A 21342-nucleotide genomic window follows, 5' to 3' on the forward strand; every position below is an offset into this window, starting at 1 on the left:
CCATATGTTATCTTGTTTGATTCTTAGTTCTATTTCTTTTTGAGCTTCTTGTTCTTTTGAGGTTTGCAGATTCATGGAAATGAGATGAATAATACTGAAACATAGTAATATCTGAAACTGTTAATATAATTTTTAGTCCCTAAACTTGCCAATTAAGTCCACTTTGGTACTTGAATTTGGCAATAAATCCATTTTGGTTTCTAAACTTGGCAAATCTAAAAGTTTGATGACTTAACACTCTAATATAGTGTCATAACTAAGAATAGGTTCATTGTTTTTTAATTTTAGGTGATGATGTGACATAATCTGAAAATGTCACATTATTAAATCTTGATGAAATCTAAGTTTAGGATCAAAATGGATTTAGTTGCTAAGTTTAAATACTAAAGTGAATAAAAAAGTGGTACCAAGTAATGAAGTGAACATAATTACCAAGGACTAATAGTTATATTAACCCCAACTGGAAAATAAAAAAAATGTTTCAAAGGAATATGCTCAACAACTTCAAATAAAGCTAATATATGGAAGTGTTTTAAATAAGGTTAAATTCTGTTATTAGTTATTGTATTTTGCAAAAGTTTTGAATTTAGTCTCTATATATTAATTTGGTCATTTTTAGTTCCTGTATTTTTCAAATTTTAAAATTTTAAACTTTACCAAATAATATCTGTTAAATTTATTTACTTAAGTTATGCTATTTGCAAAATGTGATGCTTTAAGCACATTGTCATGTATGCAATGTCGTGTTAGTTTGTTATTTTAACATTTTACTTGATAAAAATTAGTTAATAGATTAACGATAATCAATTGGATTTAGACTGAAATTTCAAAATTTGGAAGGTAAAGAGATTTAGAATGATCTAATTGAAAAATATAGATTAATTTACAAATATATGCATAGTACAAGACTAATCATTGAATTTAACCAAGCATAATTAACAACTTCTATTGGGTTGAGGACTTAAATTTCAAATTTTGTGAAGTATAAGGATTGAAATTGATCAAATTATAGATATTAAATCCACAATTTTTACAAAATATAAGGACTAATAACAAAATTTAACCTTTAAAGAATATGCCGAACAACGAACATGTTGTAATATTGTGTCAAATTGATGTTTGATCACATGGCTTGTTCATTGTTTTTTTCCTTTCCATTGTTTTGGAAAACAGCCTGGCTTGTAGTAATACTATTATGGTTAAAATTTTCTACAAGTCCCTGTACTTTTCAAAGATTAGGATTTTAGTCTTTGTATTTTTTATGGAATTTAATCTTTATACTTTTTAAATTTTAAAATTGAAGTCCAACTGTTAAACTCTATTAATATTTTTTTTGTTAAATTCAACTTAATTTCAAAGTCATTTTTTAATTACATGGTTACCAAATAAATTTTTTTAATTAAAAAATGTTACAACAATAAATTTAATAAGGTTAACAGTTGGAATTAAATTTTGAATTCTGAAAAATAGAAGAACTAAATTTCATAAAATAAAAATACAGGGACTAAATTTCTAATTTTGAAAAGTACAAAATCGGCTACTATTTTAAGTTGAACCTATATCACTCAAAAAGTTTTTTGGTTCTCTTGTGCACCATACAACATTGTAAATTTAATCCAAAAAAATTCGAACCCCAAATGTTTGAGCTTGAACTCTTTTAAATCTGACACGATAATTGTGAAAAAGTCCAATAGGATCAAAAAGTAATATTCTTCATGATAATAATTTTTTGGGTAAACTATTAAAATAATCACATTTATTTGTATCAAATTATATTTTTGTCACTTATATTTGAAATGTTACATTTTAGTCACTTACGTTATCGTTTTGTTATGAAGTGGTCACTCTACTGTTAAACTCTATTATCTCCCTAACGGTATTCCTACATGGTAGTCCAAATGGGTTTTAGATGTCAACTTAGATGTCCAGTTGCTAGGACGAAAATATGTTTTAAATTAAATAAATTTAATTTGGACTACTACGTAGGACATTTAAGTTGACATTTTAAACCTATTTGGACTGCCATGTAAGACCACCGTTAGAGAGATAACGGAGTTTAACGATAGAGTGACTACTTCGTAACAAAACGATAATATAAGTGACTAAAATGTAATCTAAAATAAATAAAAGTGATTATTTTTATAGTTTACCTAACTTTTTATAGAAAAAAGTAATGTCACAGCGCTCGAACATATATGTTGTCCGGATATTCTAGGGTGGCAAAAACAATGTTCTGTTCATGTTAGCTTGAAAAGGGCAAAGCAGAAACCACCCGAAAGCATTAAAGTAAATCAAAATGAAAAGGTTTAATATATTATTTTGTATCTAAATTTTACTTTAATATTCAAATTGGTATCTGATTTTTTTTTCAAATTGATACCTAAATTTGTCTTTAATATTTAATTTAGTGTATAAGTGTTTTCAATTTGATACTCGAGTAATTTTTTGTCCTAATTAAGTATTTGAGTTTGACTTTAATGTTTAATTTCGTATTTTGACTTTTTTTCATGGTTCTAAAAATTGGACCAATGGTCAAATTAATTTAGCCACCAATTCGGTTCAATTAAATAAACTATTGAAAATTCATAAAAATGAAAAATTATAAAATAGGTTCAACTAATTTCTTTTGTCTCGATTCAAATGGTTCTGAGCGATTCATTCAAAAATTAGTTAAACCATAATGGTATATTGATCGGTTTTTGATCTAACTAATTTGACTGATCAATCCGATCTAATTTCAATAATAATGCTTTTTTTGTCTCATTAAGTATGTATATACCTTTTTACTAGAGCACACATGTCAAATATTCATTGGGTCACAAAAAGCCATTTAGTATAGGCACCAAATTAAACATGAAGGACCAGAAAAAAATTTAAGTATTAAATTGAACACTAAAGGTAAACTCAAGTACCAAATAACACATTAACCCAAATAAGAAAAAGTCTCAAAATACAAGCTGGATATTTTTAAAACCGTGAAAGAGTGAAGACCGTTCAATCGATAATACACGTAAAAAACTCCTTAAAAAAAAAAACTTCTTTTATGGCGGTTTTTTTTATATATTATCATACACAGAAAACGGAAGGCACAAACTTCACATTGGAAAAAACAAATACAAGGAGAAGGAAAAGAGGGAAAAAAGAGAGGAACGAAACATAAAGGGATTTGGACTTTGGAGGGAAAAAAATAGAGAAAGAAAATGGGGAAAGGAGGGGACAAGAGAATGGAAGAGAAAGATGAAGGATTAGCAATGGCGAATGATTTCTTTTGGTCATATACAGATGAACCTCATGCTTCAAGGAGACGTCAGATCCTCTCTAAATACCCTCAAATTAAAGAGCTTTTTGGTCCAGATCCCTTTGCTTTCCTTAAGGTATATATGTTAATATCCTTCAAAAATTTTTGAATCTCGTTCTTCAAATTTTTTTACTGATTTTTTTAGATCCCCAAGCAATGTAGCTGGTTAATTGTATTGGATTTTGATTTTTTTTAACTTAAACGGAGATCTGGGCCTTGGATTTTTTTTTCTGTTTTGGTTCTGGTTCTGATTTATTTTTCTCTCTGTTTTGTTCATTGAAAATCTGGGGTTTTAGAAAAATGTCACTATTCAATTTTTACTAGGAATATATATATATATTTTAAAAAAAATATCAAACCTTGAAACGTATGCATTTTGCTTCAGCTATGGACTGCCATATACTTGTCTTTTTTCATCTCATTATTCAATTTTTTTTCTCTGTTTTGTTCATACTTAAATGGAAATCTGGATTCTTTTTCCTTTTTCTGTTTTGGGATTTAAAAAAAAAAGTCATCTTTCGGTTCACATTGGTTGGAATTAAGCTCTCTCATGAACTTTTGCACTTCTACCATGAGCTCATGAACTTTAGCCTTTAGTTGTAGTTTTCATCAAAACCCAAACTACTTTTAGGTTTAAATGTGCCTCTAGTCCCTGTTCTTTAGGTTTAAATGTGCCTCTAGTCCCTGTACTTTATGGAAATTAGGAATTTAGTTTCTATACTTGTATTTATAGAATTTTAGTCTTCTATTTTTTAGATTTCAAAGTTCAGGATAAACTATTAACACTATGTATATATTTTTTTGTTAAATTTGTTGCTATGACATTTTGAAATAAAAATACCACTCACTCGCTAGTAGTGTGATTAAAAAAATGTTGTAATTAACCTGAATTTAACAAAAACATTGTAACATTATTAACAGTTGTGTCTAAATTTTTGAAATCTGAAAAGTAGAGGGACTAAATTCCTTGAAAGACAAGTATAGAGACTAAATTCCTAATTTTTGAATAGTATAGGGACTATAAGCATATTTTAACCTTATTTTTATTTTTGCTTGGGACTTTGAAGTGATAGACCCATTTGAAATGAATTATATAAATGAATATAAAGATTAAACCTTGAAACTTTATGCATTTTGCAGATTGGTGTGGTGGTTTTGATTCAACTATGGACTGCCACTATCCTCCATGATGCTAGTTGGCTAAAAATATTGATAATTGCTTATTTCTTTGGCTCATTCCTCAACCACAATCTCTTCTTAGCCATCCATGAACTTAGCCACAACCTTGCCTTCTCAACTCCGATCTACAACCGTTGGCTTGGGATTTTCGCTAACCTCCCTATCGGTGTACCTATGTCCATCACTTTCCAAAAGTATCACCTCGAACATCATCGTTTCCAAGGGGTAGACGGCATCGACATGGATGTTCCAAGCTACGTTGAAGCCCGTGTCGTGACCAATGCTTTCTCAAAATCCATATGGGTTATCTTCCAACTCTTCTTCTATGCGCTCCGACCTTTGTTTCTCAAACCGAAACCCCCTGGTTGTTGGGAGTTCATAAACTTATTCGTTCAGCTCGCCCTCGATGCAACCATGGTTTACTTTCACGGGTGGAAATCTTTCGCTTATTTGATCCTTTCGACATTCGTTGGTGGTGGAATGCACCCGATGGCAGGCCATTTTATCTCCGAACATTATGTGTTTAAACCCGAACAAGAGACTTATTCTTATTATGGTCCTCTTAATCTTTTGACATGGAGTGTTGGCTATCACAATGAACATCATGATTTCCCTAGGATCCCTGGGTATAAGTTACATAAGGTGAAAGAAATCGCACCCGAGTATTACAAAGGCTTGGAATCGTATAAATCATGGAGCCAAGTTATTTACATGTATATCATGGATCAAACCGTCGGACCATTTAGCCGAATGAAGAGGAAGATCTCGAAAAAATCCGAATAGGTGATGAGTTTTTTCCCCCTCCCCATTTGGGATCTTTTTGTTTTCTGTTTTGCCTTTCTGTGTTTCAGTATGGGGTTTACTTGCATTTTAAGGCTCAAATATGTTATTGTTTTGTAAACATTGTTGAGGTATTAAGATTCTATTATGTAGTTTTTAGATGACTGAGCTAAGTTTATTCATTGATTAATCTTTTAAAGATTGCTTATATATTTATTACATAATATTATCTTTGAACATTTGAAACAGGTTATGTTTGGTTATTTTCCAGGCTAAAATATGCTGTTAGTCTCTGTACTTTGACAGAATTTGCGATTTTGTCCCTATGCTTAAAATGGTTAGAATTAAGTCTGGCCTTTTCTATTTAGAAATCCCAATCCTAGCACTGAAATTGTAAGTATTTTTTATCAAAATTTATCAATTGGGTATGTTGGTATTCATGTGATGGGGCATATGATTAATGAAAATTAATAATTTTGAACTTTTAAAGTACAGGGATTAAAGATCAAATTTTGTCAAAGGACAGGGACTAATGACATATTTTAACCTATTTTCTATTTCACTTGCATATTTAACATGACAGTTTCTTACCTTAAAACCCATCAACAATTTTTAAGGTCTTAATTATGCATACAATATAAGAACAACTACAAAAAAACACCACATAACACAAATGTATGAACGTGTCAAAATCTATATAATACAAATTATTAGAACCTATAAAACGGAAAAACGACGTGAATTTACGGATTTATCCTTTTTAACTCAGTGCTGAAACTTGTTTTCTGGTATGAACATCAAGGATACATAGCTTGGTGGTGTTTTGTAATGGTGAGCTCTCTGCTTTCATTTGTGAATGATGAAAATTTGGCTAACATCCTTTTCTTTCACTTGTTCATCTGCTTAATGATAAATCAATAACATTAAATTAACATAAAAAAACAAAAAAAGTAAATAAAGGTGAGAGTGTCCTATAGTAGGAGTTAGATTGAAATTTGCCCTCTTTACTAAAAAAATAGACAAATTAGTTCTTGTAGGTTAGATCAAAGAGTAAATTAGTCTTTCTATTAAAGATTTCATCCATTTTTACAGTTAAAAGCTAGCCTCTGTCTACCAGCATGATATACACGTAACACACTATGTATCACTGTCTAATTATTTCCATAGTCACACTTGTTTTTATAGATGAAATTTTTAATTAACTAAAATGACTAATTTGCTCTTTAATCTAATGTACATAGACTAGTTTGTACATTTTTTAAATAAAGAAGGTAAAATGTAATTTGACTCTTAGTATAATGATTTATTCGATGCTTTCTCCTAAATAAAGAGAAGCCAAAAGAAGAAAAAGTTGGAAAAGGCTTACTTACATTCCAAGCTTCATTCTTATTGGCAAAAGGAGGGTCTACAATAACATAAGCAGGTTGTTGAGGATGGTTATTTATTAAAGGAAGCCTAGCTTGGTTGAATTCTTCGTCGCTATCATAGTTTGAGCATTGGTTAGGGCCACAAGCTCTCAATGCCATAGCCGATAGTACTGAAAGTCCCTGTGAATACGAGGGTGGGAAACTTAACCAATAAACATCCTTTCATCATCATGTGATCTAAGTTCATGAAACTTGCAGATGAAGTTACCTGTCCTAAGAAAATAATGAAGCCAATCCATTTGAAGATGTCAATATTGGACTCGACAAATTCTTTGAAATCATGGAACCTTCCTGTTGGATCTTCAGGCAAATCCTGGTATCATATCAACCAATGATAAGAAATTGAAACTAAAATGCTTTGAAAGGAAAAAAGGATTGAAATGAAACACGTCAAGGAGAGGTTGAACTTGCTTGGAGGAGATGTATTCGAAGTATTGTCTAAGAGTTGAAGGACCTTTCAACAATGGTTGGTATTGTCTCAAGGTATTTGTGCTTGGTTTTATCCTGGGTTCTGTCTCCTAACTCTGTAGAGAGCCCCAAGGGGTTCACGGAGTGAGAGTGCCTCACCCACCAAAGAAATGTGAGCATTTACTCGACGGGGATGAAGACAAAGTAGGGCACATAGTGGCCTCGCCTCCCCTCTCCTCAATGATAGATTCATCTTTTAGTCCCTTAAATCTTTATGAAATTACATGTTAGTGTAATGGTAAAATTGCACTTAGATTGAAGACTTTTCCAAAAATCAAGTTCAGCCTCCCTTCAACAAAACAAATAGAGGAAAAAAGTCTCATATACCTTTTCCCACTCCGAATTCAAGAGCACATCAGCTGCAATTCCAGTTTCCACCAATAAAAGCACTGAGATAATCACCATGTACTTTTTTGCTACCATTAAAGAAACAACAAATACATTGCTTGGAAAAGAAATTTTCAAACTCAAACAAAAGCATACAAAATGAAAAACAAAAAAAGGATACACAGAAAAGGCAAAATCCATTTGCAGTATCAGCAGCAATATGGCCTAAGCATGTTAATAGGCATAAGGTGATGCCTGTGCCCAGAAAAGTATATATAAACCTGCACTTGTTTTTTTGTAATTAGCTGAAAAAAAACTGATAAGATTAGATGAAAAATGATTTTCTGTATATATATAAATACATTACCATGGAGCAGTGGAATTGAAATCATCAAATGAAGAGCCTCCCATGTCTCTTTGCCAAATTCTTACCATCCAAAAGCCATATAAAATCATAGCAATACCCACCATTGCCATTATCAGGTTCACACATTTCAAAGCTGATTGTAGGCAAGATTTTATGATTCTTGCCATTATGGGAAAGAAAACCCCAGAGCTGGTTTTTTTTCTGTGATCACTAATCTGAAAGATTAACAATAAGCTACTTCGGGGGTATCTTAGATAAACACTATAGACTTTGGGAATATAGGACAAGGAAAAATTGGTGTGGCAAATGCGTAATGGCTTATCAATCAAAGAAACAGTGACATTTTTTTTTGTTTGTTTTCTTACTGGTATTCACATAGAAGAAATTATTTTCTTTAAGTAATATTTGTTGTCCAAAAGCATAATCTTTGTGATCTAAATACACAAACTTTTTCAGTTTTCCACAGGAAGCATTGGGGGAGGGAGGATAAATGGCCAAATCAATTGACAAAAAGGGGTTATGATGGAAAGAATGATTGAGATAAGAGAGAGAGGGGAGGGGGGAAATTTCTGGGAAACTATCTGTTTGTTTTCTTGTTGCTTGGCTTTTTACATTTTGTCACACTATCAAAAAATGACACTTCCCATTTGAATTTCCCATTTGAATTTATATAATAAGTGATGCTACTTGGAATCCTTAGCACTGAATTTGCTGTGGTGTAGTGGTTATCACGTTAGTCTTACACACTAAAGGCCCCCAGTTCGATCCTGGGCAGTAACAAAATAATATATTTGCCTACTGTTTTTTTGTTCAACCACGAAGATTCCAATACTAGGAATGGTTGCACAAAAGCCAAATAAAAATAGGGTCTCAAGCCCAAACCTAGCATACAGAGGCTGATGTTCATACAATGACACCCCTAGTAAACTCGAGTCAAACTGAGAGAGGAACCCTTGTGTACCATCATCGAAGAAAATGGCATGCAACGCGTGATCGAAGATCAAGCATATCTGATACAACACTTGATCCCAAAAACCCTACTACAACGAAAAAATAGAACTAGTAAATTACAAACATCCCAAAAAAAAAACACGTTTTCGATGCCAATGTTCATAATCTTTTTAGTGAATCTCGACGTAGCTCCAACAACAAAAGATCTTCAGATTAAATGAGACAAAACACGAGGCCACGAACTCTAGAAAGCAAGCCTCTATTAGCTTGATAAAAACAAGCCATGAAAGGCTCAAACACGAGCCATAGGAAGCTCAGTACAAGCCCTAAAGGCTGGTTTTGCTCATTTATATAATTTCCAACATACATTCCAAAATTCATTAGCTGTTTACTTCGTAAGTGTAAAATTCCACCAATAAATAAAAATAGAAAACTGAGAACCTTGGTTATAAAAGATTGTCTTCAAATATTGCTTTCTTTCATTAAATATAGTAAAATTGATTTGGATAATATAAAACTATTGACAGGTGCTTTTGTTGAAAATCTCCATAGCAGATACAAAGGCAGGGTGCAGTGACAAATAAAGGATCCTATCAACCTTTGATTTTAAAGCTTAAAAAATAAATGAGCTGTTCTTCTTCCCCATTCCTAATTTATTTAGGTTGAGAGCCTCCAATAAAAATGGAAATTTTCATACAAGGACCCTGCTCTTGCTAAGTAGAGATTCCTAGCACCCTTTTTCCCTACCAAAACTTCGAACAATCTCAATTGGCTGGTGTCATCGAGAGATTGGATGATATATACGTACTAAGTATACAACCTACTTGTTTTGACCACGAAGATGCTCGCGCATAAGCATATGAATCTCTGCCTTGACAACCATACGCATTTTCTTAGCATCTTCCCATAGTAAACCATTATGCATACGAGCAAAGTCGGAAGCAGCCTCAAAGACATCCTGTTCGATAGAGGAAGACGTCAACTCCAAGATATGATAGCATAATGTTCAGAGATAAAAGAAATATATCCCTCAGATCAAGAGGCTCGATATTACCCTCGAAGGAAATTCATCGTAAAAATGAGCTGGAGTCATCTCAACTCTATTCAAATCAGTTTCCCACAATCTTATCTGCAACAAAAGAGCAACTACGTGAACATCCCTAGAGTAATCTACTTTCGAACTGAAAAGAGCAAATACTCGATATGCTTCCCTTGAAGCAGGAATGTATAAGTTTAAATGAATTAGTCACGTAATAGAGCCAAAGTATTCAAGCAGATTAAGTATTCAACCTGATCCGTGACATTTTCAGGTACCGATGGTATTTTCGCAGCAACTCGAGGATGTGCATTCTGCTGAAGGAATGTAACTATCTGTATTCAGGAGTTACAAGGAGCTGGTTAGACTATGTTAGATCATTTAAGTTGCTACTTTTTTTCAATTGTGAGATTTCTTGCATGTCTAGATCCTTCAATTTGGGATATCAAAGAGCAAATAGAAATGGATGCTAACCTGCTCCGCAGTAATGCCATTTTCAAAAGCATTATAGAGGCTTTCTTTTGTTATTGCACCAACTATGAGGTTTGGAAGTTGATACTCTACCCTATAAATGTGAGCACATTATCGTTTTAGTGAAGAATTCAATAGTTAGTATAGAAGTAATAAAGCTGAGAATCTTAGAACAAGCCAGTGAAAGTGGTTGGCTATATATGTGAATCAGCAGATTACAGGTAAATTCAAGAGCCTTTTTGAAGTGGGTAGATAAAGAAGTGGAGAGCTAGAATCAGAAAAGAGATATTATTAATCGGCTATTCTTTCAATCAAGCAGAAACAGACCCTTGTTTACTTACTAAAAATGTATTACTACATTTCTAACTTCTCTAGACTCCTAATAGCATTAAATCAATTTGGATACTTTTTTTTAATGGTATCGAAGAGGAAATTAATTTTTAATCAGAAGGTTGTGTGGTTACATTTCCACCTACTGGCCCCAAAGAGTTTGGAGGAAAATAAGAAATTTTTGCTTTTGACACTGGGTGATTTTCATTTTCCCTGGAACCATTCTGGAAAATGATATCCAAAGTTATAAAATGGGAAGTTCATTGAGGATTCACTGCTTCATACCTTGCGAATAGACGTAAAATTTCACAGTGCAACTTAGATGATGAGTATGCGTACATCCTAAAGTTTGTTTCCACAACAACAAATCCCTGAAGTTATATAGCAAAATAACTGCATGAGTAAAGTGTAACACAGCTAGGGAAAACAATGATAACAGTTAATACATCAGAAGCCATGTATTCACACAACTATCTTAATTAGCCATACCTGTTTTCTTGATGATGAATCTGTTAAGCTCACTGAAAGATTGGTGGCTAATTTAGTAGGTATAAACCAACTCTCTTTCCTGCCCTGGACATATGCAAATACCATAAAACCATCATAAAGCATTACTTAAAACAGTTTATCTGTGTATTCCTATAAGAAAAACTAACTTTAATTAGGACAACCTTCTGAAGTTTGACCAATCCCAAGTCTGCAAGGTCCTTGATCATAGTTGTCTGGTCATCAGTCAGTGTATCTAAACTATATGCCTATGACAAGACAAAGAAAATTTATAGAAAATGTCCAACAAATTGTTCACAAAAGTTAAATCTAAAGAACCTCAAGAAAAGAAAGCATTACCAAAAGGAAGTAAGAGTCTATGCAAATAACAAAATACAACAAAAGTTTCTTTTTAAGATTAATAATGTAGATACTTGCTAAGAAAACATGGATTAAACAAATGTCAAGCATAGGCTTCTTCCAAAAAAAATTTTCTATGAACAATCATAGATCAAGGGTGAAGTTATAAATGAATATGACATACCTCACCAGGGGTATGAAAACTAAGTTCTAGCAAAAAAGCAATTAAGTCTGCTTGATCTACACCTTGCTCCTGCACCAAAACATGAAAGTCCGAGCATAAGATAAAAAGACGGGCTACAAAATGACAGAAAAATAGTTGCATCAATGTCTTCCAATTCAAGTAAAGGCCAAGACAAGGAGCCAATTTCTATTTTTCCTTCATTAAGCTTATCAGTATATGGATCCATCAATCCACAAACACTTATACAACCAAAAGTCCCATATAGGAAATGGCACCTTTTCCCTTGAACTAAAAGTAGCTGCTAATGCTCAAGCACACAAGAATACACAAGCTATTACTTTAGTGCATGCGCACAGTCACACCCCCTAGGGTACATTCACATTTAAGAGGGTAATATATACTAATAAACCAATACCAAATAAAAATTTACAATAAATTCATGCCAATTTCCCCTTCAAGAACCTAACAACAGTAGAACAAAATAGCTCTAACAAACAAGTTCCGAGCAGAACACAATAATTATCTCATCAAATATACCTCTGAATTGGAGATATACTCTCTGATAATATACCAAAGCTGAGCATTTGTATCCATCAACTGTAAATTACACAGATGAGAAGTAATTTTAGGTGACAGACAACCAGAAAAGAGGCAAAAGGGCCGTGAGTTTCATGATGCACACCAAGAATTGGAAACCACTCTCGGTTAATCTTGGAGCTTCTTTATCTCTGTAGAAACAGACATAAAGACATCATGACACCAATCTTGAGATAGAGAACCCTCGATATCTATTGCATAAAAGAAATGAAGCTAAAGTTCATGGCAGGATATAGCACCTCTGACGCAAAAGACCACGCTGAAAAATTCTCATCATGGAAGAGCTGAAGCTCGTTGATTTTTCGGCTTGTCCTGAACTTATAAGTTGCAGCAAGAAACACTGCTTAACAAAGCTGAAGTAAGAAGCAGCTCAAACATTAAAACTAAACAGTTGAGCAAATTCAAAACTAATTGCATAATTCCGCATCACATACACTACCATTAAGAACATAAATTATGCCAATGAATCGATGAAAAAAATAGGTGAAAGTCACACCTCCCATTGCTCATGTGCATAGGCATCGAGCTCCTCTGAGGTTGGAAGCCTTGCAGTAACACTTTGAGGCATTGGTTCTCTTGGCAAAATCCCACTGCAAAGTATAATCCTTTAAATAACTACTACAACAATAACACAACATAAGGAATCTAGTGGCATAACAAAAATTAACTACGCATGTGATAGAATTGGCTGTAATTTAAGTAATAAGAAGAATATAATTTAAACCGGCAAATTTAAGGGTTTTACAAGTATGTAAACTGATAATACATAACAAAGAGAAAATTTTAGCCCCTTACATTTTGACAACTAGCCTCTAACCTGGGAAAAAAAAAAACTTACCCAGATATCATATGTTTTCGGAGATTAGTCTGAAACGTGGAATTTAACTTGTAAGTGGTTTCCTTTTTCCTAGCAAAAAGATAAAGATCGATTAACACAGTTCTTACGACCATTCCCTATTATGCACAGTAATAAGAAAAACAGTGATTAACACAGTTCATACGACCATTTCCTATTATGCACAGTAATAAGAAAAACAGATGCAAATGAAGCAAAAAGTAGTTGCAATTGCTTACCGATCAATTACTTCAAATACTCTTAGCTGAATCAACCGATCGATTGCAACTTTGTGCTTAGATGATCCATCAGCGAGCAGCCACTCCTGCAACGACTTGGATGTTATGGGAATATCGATGTACAACATTTGTAACACGTATTTCTTCGCCAGCGGCGGCAACGACCTGCTCAATGAACGAATGCTTCGATAAATTCAGAGATTCGTTGTTTTCTTTAATGTTACGGATTAAAGGGGGGGGGAGGGAAGACCTGAGAATGGCTTCGCAAATGAACTGATTACGATAGAGCAAATCGAGCTTAATGGCGGGCAATGAAGCCACCATGTCCATGAAATTCTTGGCGATAATCTTCACCTGAGGCATTTTTCTAAAAAAAAAAAATCTTCTTTCGATTTCTAGGGTTTTGGTTTGCCTACGGATGTACAATCAGATTGAAACGATCTGAATACACCATTGATACAAAGGAAAATTATAAGGGTTTAAAGTTGATAGGTAGATATTAAATTTTTTACTACATTCTTATTATATTTTAAAAATACGAGTAAATTTTTCATTTTATTTTTATCCCACTGAATTTTATCATCAATTTTGAATTTTATTTAATTTCTTCACCAACTTTAATTTTTTAATTAAATTTCATCATTCAATTTTAATAATTTGAAAACATAATTTAATAAGAATAATTCTTCTAAATATTTTATTTTATTAATTAACAATAATTTAACTTACAAATATTAAACATTAGTAGATTAAATTAAAATTTCTATTTAATGAAATAAAAAATTTGAAAAATAAAAATACATATATAGTAAAAGAAAAAATCAAGTTCATTTTTGTAAAATAACTTTTTTTATTTCTAATATTATATTTATTTAAATATTAAATTAAAATATAAAAATATTAAATATTGTCTTCTAATTATTTTAAAATAAAATTGAATAGTAAAAGTTGATAAAAATTTTAACTCTTAAAATTCTATCAAATAAAAGTAAAGCCACAAAATTCAATATAGAGAAAAGTATAGTGATGATTTTATCTCCAGTTCGTAACGACAATAACAAATACCATTTAATATAAAGTACATTAGTAATTTTCAATATCCAATTTATCAAATATTCAATATTATTCCACGAGATTTTAGTTTTGTTCAACTAACATATTTTTACTAATCGAAAAAATATTCTAATCAATCTAGAGATATTTTGATTCTATTAGTAATGAGGATTTGAAATATCAGGTATTATCAATGAAAGAGAGATTCAACAATTAAAATAACTATTAATTTTTTAGGATCCTTCATTTCTTCAAACAAAAATAGAATCAGATTGATTCCTTAATTGCCTTTTTGATATTTCTCAATGTCTCAACTATTCAAGTAAGGTGAGAAACAAACGAATAATCATATGCATTCAGAATAAATAGAAAATCTTTTTAGGAATCCTAAAAAATTCATTTGTTTTTTTTTCTAATAGATGATTAGAACTTCATTTGGATTCGAATCTTACTGAAAGGTCTATTAGAGATTAGAAATTGTTCAAGAAAGAACAATATGTTTCTTTTGTCCCTTCCAGACAATTAAAAAATAAACAAATAGTTAAACGTTACGCTACGATTTTGAATCAGAAGAGATATTTCAAGAAATAACAGATCTGTTCATTATATCAATAATCGAGTCAAATCTGGTGTGATTTGTCTTTTTTTATTTATTCATTGAGATTGGATAAAAAACAATTATTGAATGAAGTATTTAATTCTAGAGATGAATCGAAAAATAAATCTTTGTCGACTAAAATATAGTGACAAATTTGCATATTAATTCAATTAATTGTAATTATTATGGGTTGCCTTTTTCTGTTCAATTATAGTGTAGTAACGACGAGTGAACAAGCTCTAAGAGAATTGAGAAAGCTCAATTGGACCACATTTCAAAATGTGTTAATTGTCAAGTGTAGTTGAGTTTGAGATATTAAAAATAATAATATTTTTTACTTAAATTTAATTATAAAAATATCTAAATATGAATATAATATTATTTTTTAATATATTTTTTTGATTCTAAATAGTAAAATAGGCTACGGATCCAAGATTGAAAAATAAAAATCTAAAACGACACAAAGTAAGCTAAACCACTTGACCCATGAGTAAATGATATTTGTACTTGCAAGTTATTTGGGTTTATCTCGAAAAAAACTTTAATTTAATTTGAGATTGAATTTGAGCATTTTAAGCTCATATATATATATTAGATTTGAGTTTGAGAGGAAAGGGGAAATGTTTTACAAGCATCAAACTTTGAAAAACTTACATAAGAGTAATAATAGAATTTAACTAAATAGATTTAACAACTACCATTTAGTCAGGATTAAATTTTTACAATTTGAAAAGTATAAAGACTAACTTTAATTAAATTAAAGTACAGGTATTAACTCCACAATTTATGCAAATTAGATGGCCTAATAGCAGAATTTGACTCAATTCATTCGTAAAATCACACGTGTACCGAGATGTTGAAATCTCATTGATTTCTTTTTTCTTATCAGCAAGGAAAGAAAAAAGGGAAGTGGAAGCTGGGAAGAAAGATGGACTTGCTGCATTGGAAGCTTTTTCCTCTGTTAGCGCTGCTCGCTTCTTTCCTTTTCTTTTTCTACATTCAAGATTCTTCCAAGGTTTATTCTAATTAAACTCTAATTATTAGGTGTTAATTATAATCTTAATTTTCGATTTTTGTATTTTTTTTTTCTGTTTGACATTGATGAGAAAAATAAACAGATGAAACGAAGATTTTCTCAGTTCTGTGACTTTCTTTTAGGTTTAGTATCTGGTTTAAGAATATCAAAACTAAGGAAATACTCTGATGAATTTCAATCTTAATAATCCTGAAAATGATTATGTGATTTTAGCTTAAGCTTTGCTTTGTTTGCTTTAAGGAATTTACTTCCATTGACTTGCTTTTCTTGTAACGCAGTTTTGTCGTTTTAGATATGATTTTTTGATATCGTCGATCAATTAAATAAACTGAAATTATGATTTCATATTTGACAGTCATCTCAAAGCGGTTGTAGTCTTTTTCCTCACAGTCACTATTGGATTGCAAGCAAGCGCATTGTGACACCACAAGGGATTATTTCTGGTGCTGGTATGTAAAATGACTGGTATCACTATGAAGATTTGATAGAGTAAACATGGGAATCTAGTTCATTATGTTGATAATCAGTGTTACTACTAGACCATTTTGCTGTACTTAGTACTTCATTTTGTTTATTTGTTTTTTCCGGATGTGTAAATGGACAGTTGAGATAAAGGGAGGGAGTATCGTATCAATAGTTAAGAACAAGGATTGGAGTGGCAAATTTAAACAAGTAGTTGATTATGGCAATGCAGTTGTCATGCCTGGCTTGATCGATGTGTAAGATATTAGATCTTGTTTTCTACCATTCATGCTACTTAATAATTCATTCGCAATTTGTTCATTTCCCCAACAGTAAATACATAGCATAGCACTATGTTTGGTGGAAAGGAAAGATGAAATAAAAGGGAATGGAATGAAACTAAAAAGTACTTTCTCCACCATTTCCTTCAAGTGGTAAGAGGGGAAAACACAAGAGGACTGAAGGAAAATGGGTGGATTTGCATCTTTACTTTTCCTCCAATTTCAGGCCTTCCGTGAGAGGAAACCAATTTTTCAGCTTAAATTAAGAATTTTATTTACAACTTTACCCATAATCTCTTTCTTTCACTTTATTTTTCATCCTTAAGATCAAATTGAATGAAGGAAAATTAACTTTCTTTCCTCTCTCTCCTTTTTTTCTTTCCTTACCGTTTCTGTCTCTCTGATTTCCTTTTGTCTATCAAACATAGTATAAATTCTAAGCAGTAATGGAGATAGATAACTGCTTGAGCATGAAAGTAGATGCAATCAAAAGGAAAATTTATAGTGCATAAAAGTTGCTTACGTTTTGTCCATGGTAGGCATGCACATTTAGATGATCCAGGGAGGGCAGAATGGGAAGGATTTCCTTCAGGGACTAAAGCAGCTGCTGCAGGTATATTGCTTTATATGTATAAATTGTAAACTTGTATTAACATATGTCTCCTTTGGTAATAAATGCAAATTATAAATAATTCACCTTCTTTGAGTAAACTTTACAGTTTTCTGTGGTGGGTTTGTTTGCTACTTATTTACCAATTAAAATGTTTATGGTTGGTTTTGGTTGTTTAGATAAATATGTTGTTCTTCCTTATTTTCCCTTCATGATCAACAGATATATTCATGCACTATTAGTCCTTTAGAGTTGTGCTATTGGAATTTGGAATATTTCTTTCTTTTGGTTGGCATACTGTGTACGCACCTTAACTTTTTATTACTGTATGTGTACAGGTGGCATTACAACATTGATTGACATGCCTCTAAATAACTTTCCTTCCACTGTTTCAACAGAAACCTTGAAACTCAAGGTATGCCTAGTACATATCGATGACAACATAATAGATATGATATATATCATCTATTTGAACGCCGTTTCTTTTGACAGATTGAGGCTGCAGAAAAGAGTATTTATGTTGATGTTGGTATGTTCCATGAACTGTACCTTAATAAATCTCTATCTCAAAGACTGAAGTCTAAATAATATACCATGACCAGGCTTCTGGGGAGGTCTAGTTCCTGAAAATGCATTCAATGCAACAGCTCTGGAAGCCCTCTTAGATGCTGGTGTCCATGGTTTGAAGGTAAGCATCTAATGAAATGATTTAGTTATATATCATTTGCATAGTTATGCCACCAATAGCATGAAGGCTGGGTCTTTGTATTTTCTTAGAAAATTATGCCACCAATAATATTGTATGATTAATCTTAATGTCATGTATGACATTAAGAATTTCCCAACTGGTGAATGCTGCTTTGGATCCTAAACCTAATGTGCATTAGTTAAGGTGAGAACTCACTGACATCATTAGAACATACTAATTCCGTTTTGTAAGTCCTAACAAAGATATCTTGTAATAGCAGGCTTAATCATTTTTGACAAAAGAAATTTTATCTTACGACTTTTATGTTCATGCTTTGCAGTCTTTTATGTGCCCTTCAGGGATTGATGACTTTCCTATGACAGATGCCAGTCATATTAAGGTTCGTTTCTGATACCCTTATTGCACTCAACTGATGATAAAGCTAGTTTTCCTTTTGAAGCGCGGCATATTTGCATTTCTGTCTGCATTTCTTTTTCCATGTTCTTTAGTCTTGTGATAATGCATAAACTATAGTCTTCTGATCAATATAATTTAATCAGTGTTTGAAACATTGGTGATCTTTAGTCTATCTTCTGAAATTCATGTCAATTTGCTACTTTAGTCAGGACTGTCTGTATTGGCCAAATACAAGAGACCTTTACTCGTACATTCCGAGATTCAATCAGTTGTTGAAAGCCACTTAGAAACTGAAGATGGTGGTGGTGATCCTCGATCATATTCAACTTATCTTAAAACAAGGCCACCTTCTTGGTAAGTTGAATTTTCTTTTATTTTATTCATTGGGAAGGAACATGTTTAAATACTTTTGTTTGGAGCTCAGTGGTTTTATATATGTTCTGCACAGTTTACAAATTTGTTGAATTCTGTTTCTTTACATGGTTTAGATTAATCTTGATTTCCCACTCAGGGAGGAGGCAGCTATTAGAGAACTTTTGACTGTTACAAAGGACACCAGGAGCGGAGGTCCGGCAGAAGGTGCTCATCTTCATGTGGTTCATTTGTCTGATGCCAGTTCTTCCTTAGATCTTATAAAGGTATTTATACGCCACAATCTCTCTGATAGAATTCCCTTGCTTGATCATGGCACAATTTTCGTGTTCTGTTTCCTAGTCTTCAAACTGCCAATAAATTACTGCTTGTGATATTGCACTTTCATTGTGAACGCATCAGGAAGCAAAAAGGAGAGGTGACAGCATAACTGTTGAGACTTGCCCTCATTATCTAGCTTTTTCAGCAGAAGAAATTCCTGATGGAGATACTCGTTTCAAGTGTGCCCCACCTATCCGTGATGCAGCCAATAAAGAAAAACTATGGAATGCTTTAATGGTATTGCCATTAACTTTTCTGGTGCAACTAGTTGACATCGATCCAGTTTCTTCAAACCATTTCTTTTCTATTTTTGCTAATGTTCCAGGAAGGAGATATTGACATGCTGAGTTCTGATCATTCACCAACAGTACCGGAACTTAAACTCCTGAATGATGGTAACTTTTTGAAGGCTTGGGGCGGTATATCATCTATACAGGTTGGTAAATTTCCATTTAAAGAAAAATGATCTCGAGAAACTGTTTGCTTTCTTCCTATATAAATTTCTTATACCATGTTAGACTAACATTACTTCCTCAATATTATGCTAATTTTTGAACAAAATGCTTTATAGTATCATCTCTCTGGCTTCAAGGTTGATATCCAAACTTCTGTCTGATTTATATTGTTATGCCGATGCATCATTTCTTCGTGTCTCTCTTTGATTGTTATGTACTCTTACTTGGTACCAGTTGGTGGATACTGATTAATGCCCTTTTGTATCGAGACATATGCAGTTTGTTCTTCCTGTGACATGGTCATACGGACAGAAATATGGAATAACTTTGGAACAGTTAGTTTCATGGTGGAGCGAGAGGCCTGCGAAGCTTGCTGGACAACATTCAAAGGTCAATTTTCTTAAACTATCTTTTTACATATGCATTTCCATTGATCCCCTTCCCCTTTTTCTGGTGCATTACGAATGAATAATCTGGAGATGACAACTACATTGTTTAGGGAGCCATAGCAATCGGAAACCACGCAGATGTCGTTGTTTGGGAACCTGAAGTGGAGTTTGACCTCAATGAAGATCATCCCATGTTTGTTAAAAATCCGGTACATATCCCTTTATCTCTATTATTTGGTAAAAGTATCACCGAGGCTTTTGTATTGGGAGTCCGATTATATTTTACCCTCTTTACTAAAAAAATGAGCAAATTAGTCCTTGTACATTAGATTAAAGAACAATCTGGTCGTTTTTTATTAAAAATTTTATCCATTTTTGCTGTTAAAAACTGGCGTGCCTAATAGAATAACCAAATAGTTACACATGGCATACTATGTGTACCTCATTTTAACATACAAACCAATTTTCAGTAGTAGAAATGGTTGAAATTTTTAACAAGAGGATTAGTTTGCTCTTTGATCTAATATACAGGGATTAATTTGTCCATTTTTTGAGTAGAGAGAACAAAATGTAATTTTGCTCTTAGTACAAGGGCCTCGATGGTACCTTTACCCTATTATTCCTATCTCATACATAATTCTTGTTCTCGATTGGTTCTATTGTTAAGTCGGGGTATGTTTTCTCCCCTATCGAATGCAGAGTATATCTGCCTACATAGGCAAAAGACTGTCTGGAAAAGTGCTGGCCACTTTTGTAAGAGGGAACCTTGTTTACAAAGAAGGGAACCATGCTTTTGCTGCTTGTGGTTCTACAATCCTGGCAACATAGCATGGAAAAAATGGGTAACATTATTCTCATAAACATCATAACAAGCAATGAACTTTTCTCAATTTTCATAACACAAAATGAAAAATAAAACAGTTAAAACGCAATAATCACAAGTTGTACAATATATTTAATACATTTGTCTCCTAGTTTTTGTTTAGGATTTTAAACACATTTAATTATTTATGTTATGTTTATCTTTACATAGTTAAGATGAAAAAAAAAAAAAAGGCGTGCATGCTAGTATCACTAAATTTACGTCTCATCTTTCTTCTCACCATAATGCATTGTAGTAAAATCTTTATTTATCAGCAACTTTTACATTTTTTTTAAGGGAATGCTAAATTTTTCAAGAAAGGAAAAGAAAAACATGAAATTATATAAAGAAAATATTGTAAATTACATGTGTTCATGGGTTGGGTTGGGTCATGTCATTATTTTTTACATATTTTAAAAATATAAATTTTATTTAATTTTTATATATATTTAAGTAAATTTTT

The 21342-nt window shown here is 32.3% G+C and overlaps 4 protein-coding genes and 1 non-coding gene across 5 annotated transcripts; 3 read left to right on the top strand and 2 right to left on the bottom strand.

Annotated features, from left to right (window-relative positions):
- Window positions 1-2997: 2997 nt before the first annotated feature.
- LOC107925278 (sphingolipid delta(4)-desaturase DES1-like) lies at window positions 2998-5416 on the top strand. Its single transcript, XM_016855925.2, has 2 exons — window positions 2998-3374; window positions 4439-5416. Exons 1-2 carry the CDS (start codon window positions 3201-3203, stop codon window positions 5258-5260), a joined length of 996 nt encoding a protein of 331 aa, XP_016711414.1. The 5' UTR covers window positions 2998-3200; the 3' UTR covers window positions 5261-5416.
- A 379-nt stretch (window positions 5417-5795) lies between these two features.
- LOC107925279 (tetraspanin-19) lies at window positions 5796-8448 on the bottom strand. The gene is made up of 6 exons (XM_016855927.2): window positions 7847-8448; window positions 7661-7760; window positions 7480-7560; window positions 6893-6997; window positions 6628-6804; window positions 5796-6156 (listed from the first exon to the last, which is right to left on the bottom strand). Exons 1-6 carry the CDS (start codon window positions 8011-8013, stop codon window positions 6145-6147), a joined length of 642 nt encoding a protein of 213 aa, XP_016711416.1. The 5' UTR covers window positions 8014-8448; the 3' UTR covers window positions 5796-6144.
- A 105-nt stretch (window positions 8449-8553) lies between these two features.
- On the top strand, window positions 8554-8626 carry TRNAV-UAC (transfer RNA valine (anticodon UAC)). The gene has a single exon. It is a non-coding gene; the product is annotated as a tRNA-Val (tRNA).
- A 627-nt stretch (window positions 8627-9253) lies between these two features.
- LOC107925028 (general transcription and DNA repair factor IIH subunit TFB2) lies at window positions 9254-13815 on the bottom strand. The gene is made up of 15 exons (XM_041079505.1): window positions 13586-13815; window positions 13336-13500; window positions 13100-13168; window positions 12758-12851; window positions 12501-12601; window positions 12347-12392; window positions 12202-12261; window positions 11665-11733; window positions 11306-11389; window positions 11124-11207; window positions 10920-11005; window positions 10308-10398; window positions 10088-10168; window positions 9852-9926; window positions 9254-9755 (listed from the first exon to the last, which is right to left on the bottom strand). Exons 1-15 carry the CDS (start codon window positions 13696-13698, stop codon window positions 9618-9620), a joined length of 1356 nt encoding a protein of 451 aa, XP_040935439.1. The 5' UTR covers window positions 13699-13815; the 3' UTR covers window positions 9254-9617.
- A 1988-nt stretch (window positions 13816-15803) lies between these two features.
- Window positions 15804-20849, top strand: LOC107924881 (allantoinase). The gene is made up of 15 exons (XM_016855454.2): window positions 15804-16001; window positions 16378-16471; window positions 16627-16741; window positions 17305-17378; window positions 17714-17790; window positions 17868-17904; window positions 17978-18063; window positions 18404-18463; window positions 18686-18834; window positions 18992-19118; window positions 19255-19410; window positions 19499-19609; window positions 19908-20018; window positions 20128-20226; window positions 20717-20849. The coding sequence occupies exons 1-15, from the start codon at window positions 15915-15917 to the stop codon at window positions 20843-20845; spliced, it is 1512 nt and encodes a 503-aa protein (XP_016710943.1). The 5' UTR covers window positions 15804-15914; the 3' UTR covers window positions 20846-20849.
- The last annotated feature ends 493 nt before the right edge of the window (window positions 20850-21342 follow it).

The sequence above is a fragment of the Gossypium hirsutum genome, chromosome A10, assembly GCF_007990345.1.
Source record: "Gossypium hirsutum isolate 1008001.06 chromosome A10, Gossypium_hirsutum_v2.1, whole genome shotgun sequence".
In the NCBI taxonomy this organism is placed as follows: domain Eukaryota; kingdom Viridiplantae; phylum Streptophyta; class Magnoliopsida; order Malvales; family Malvaceae; genus Gossypium; species Gossypium hirsutum.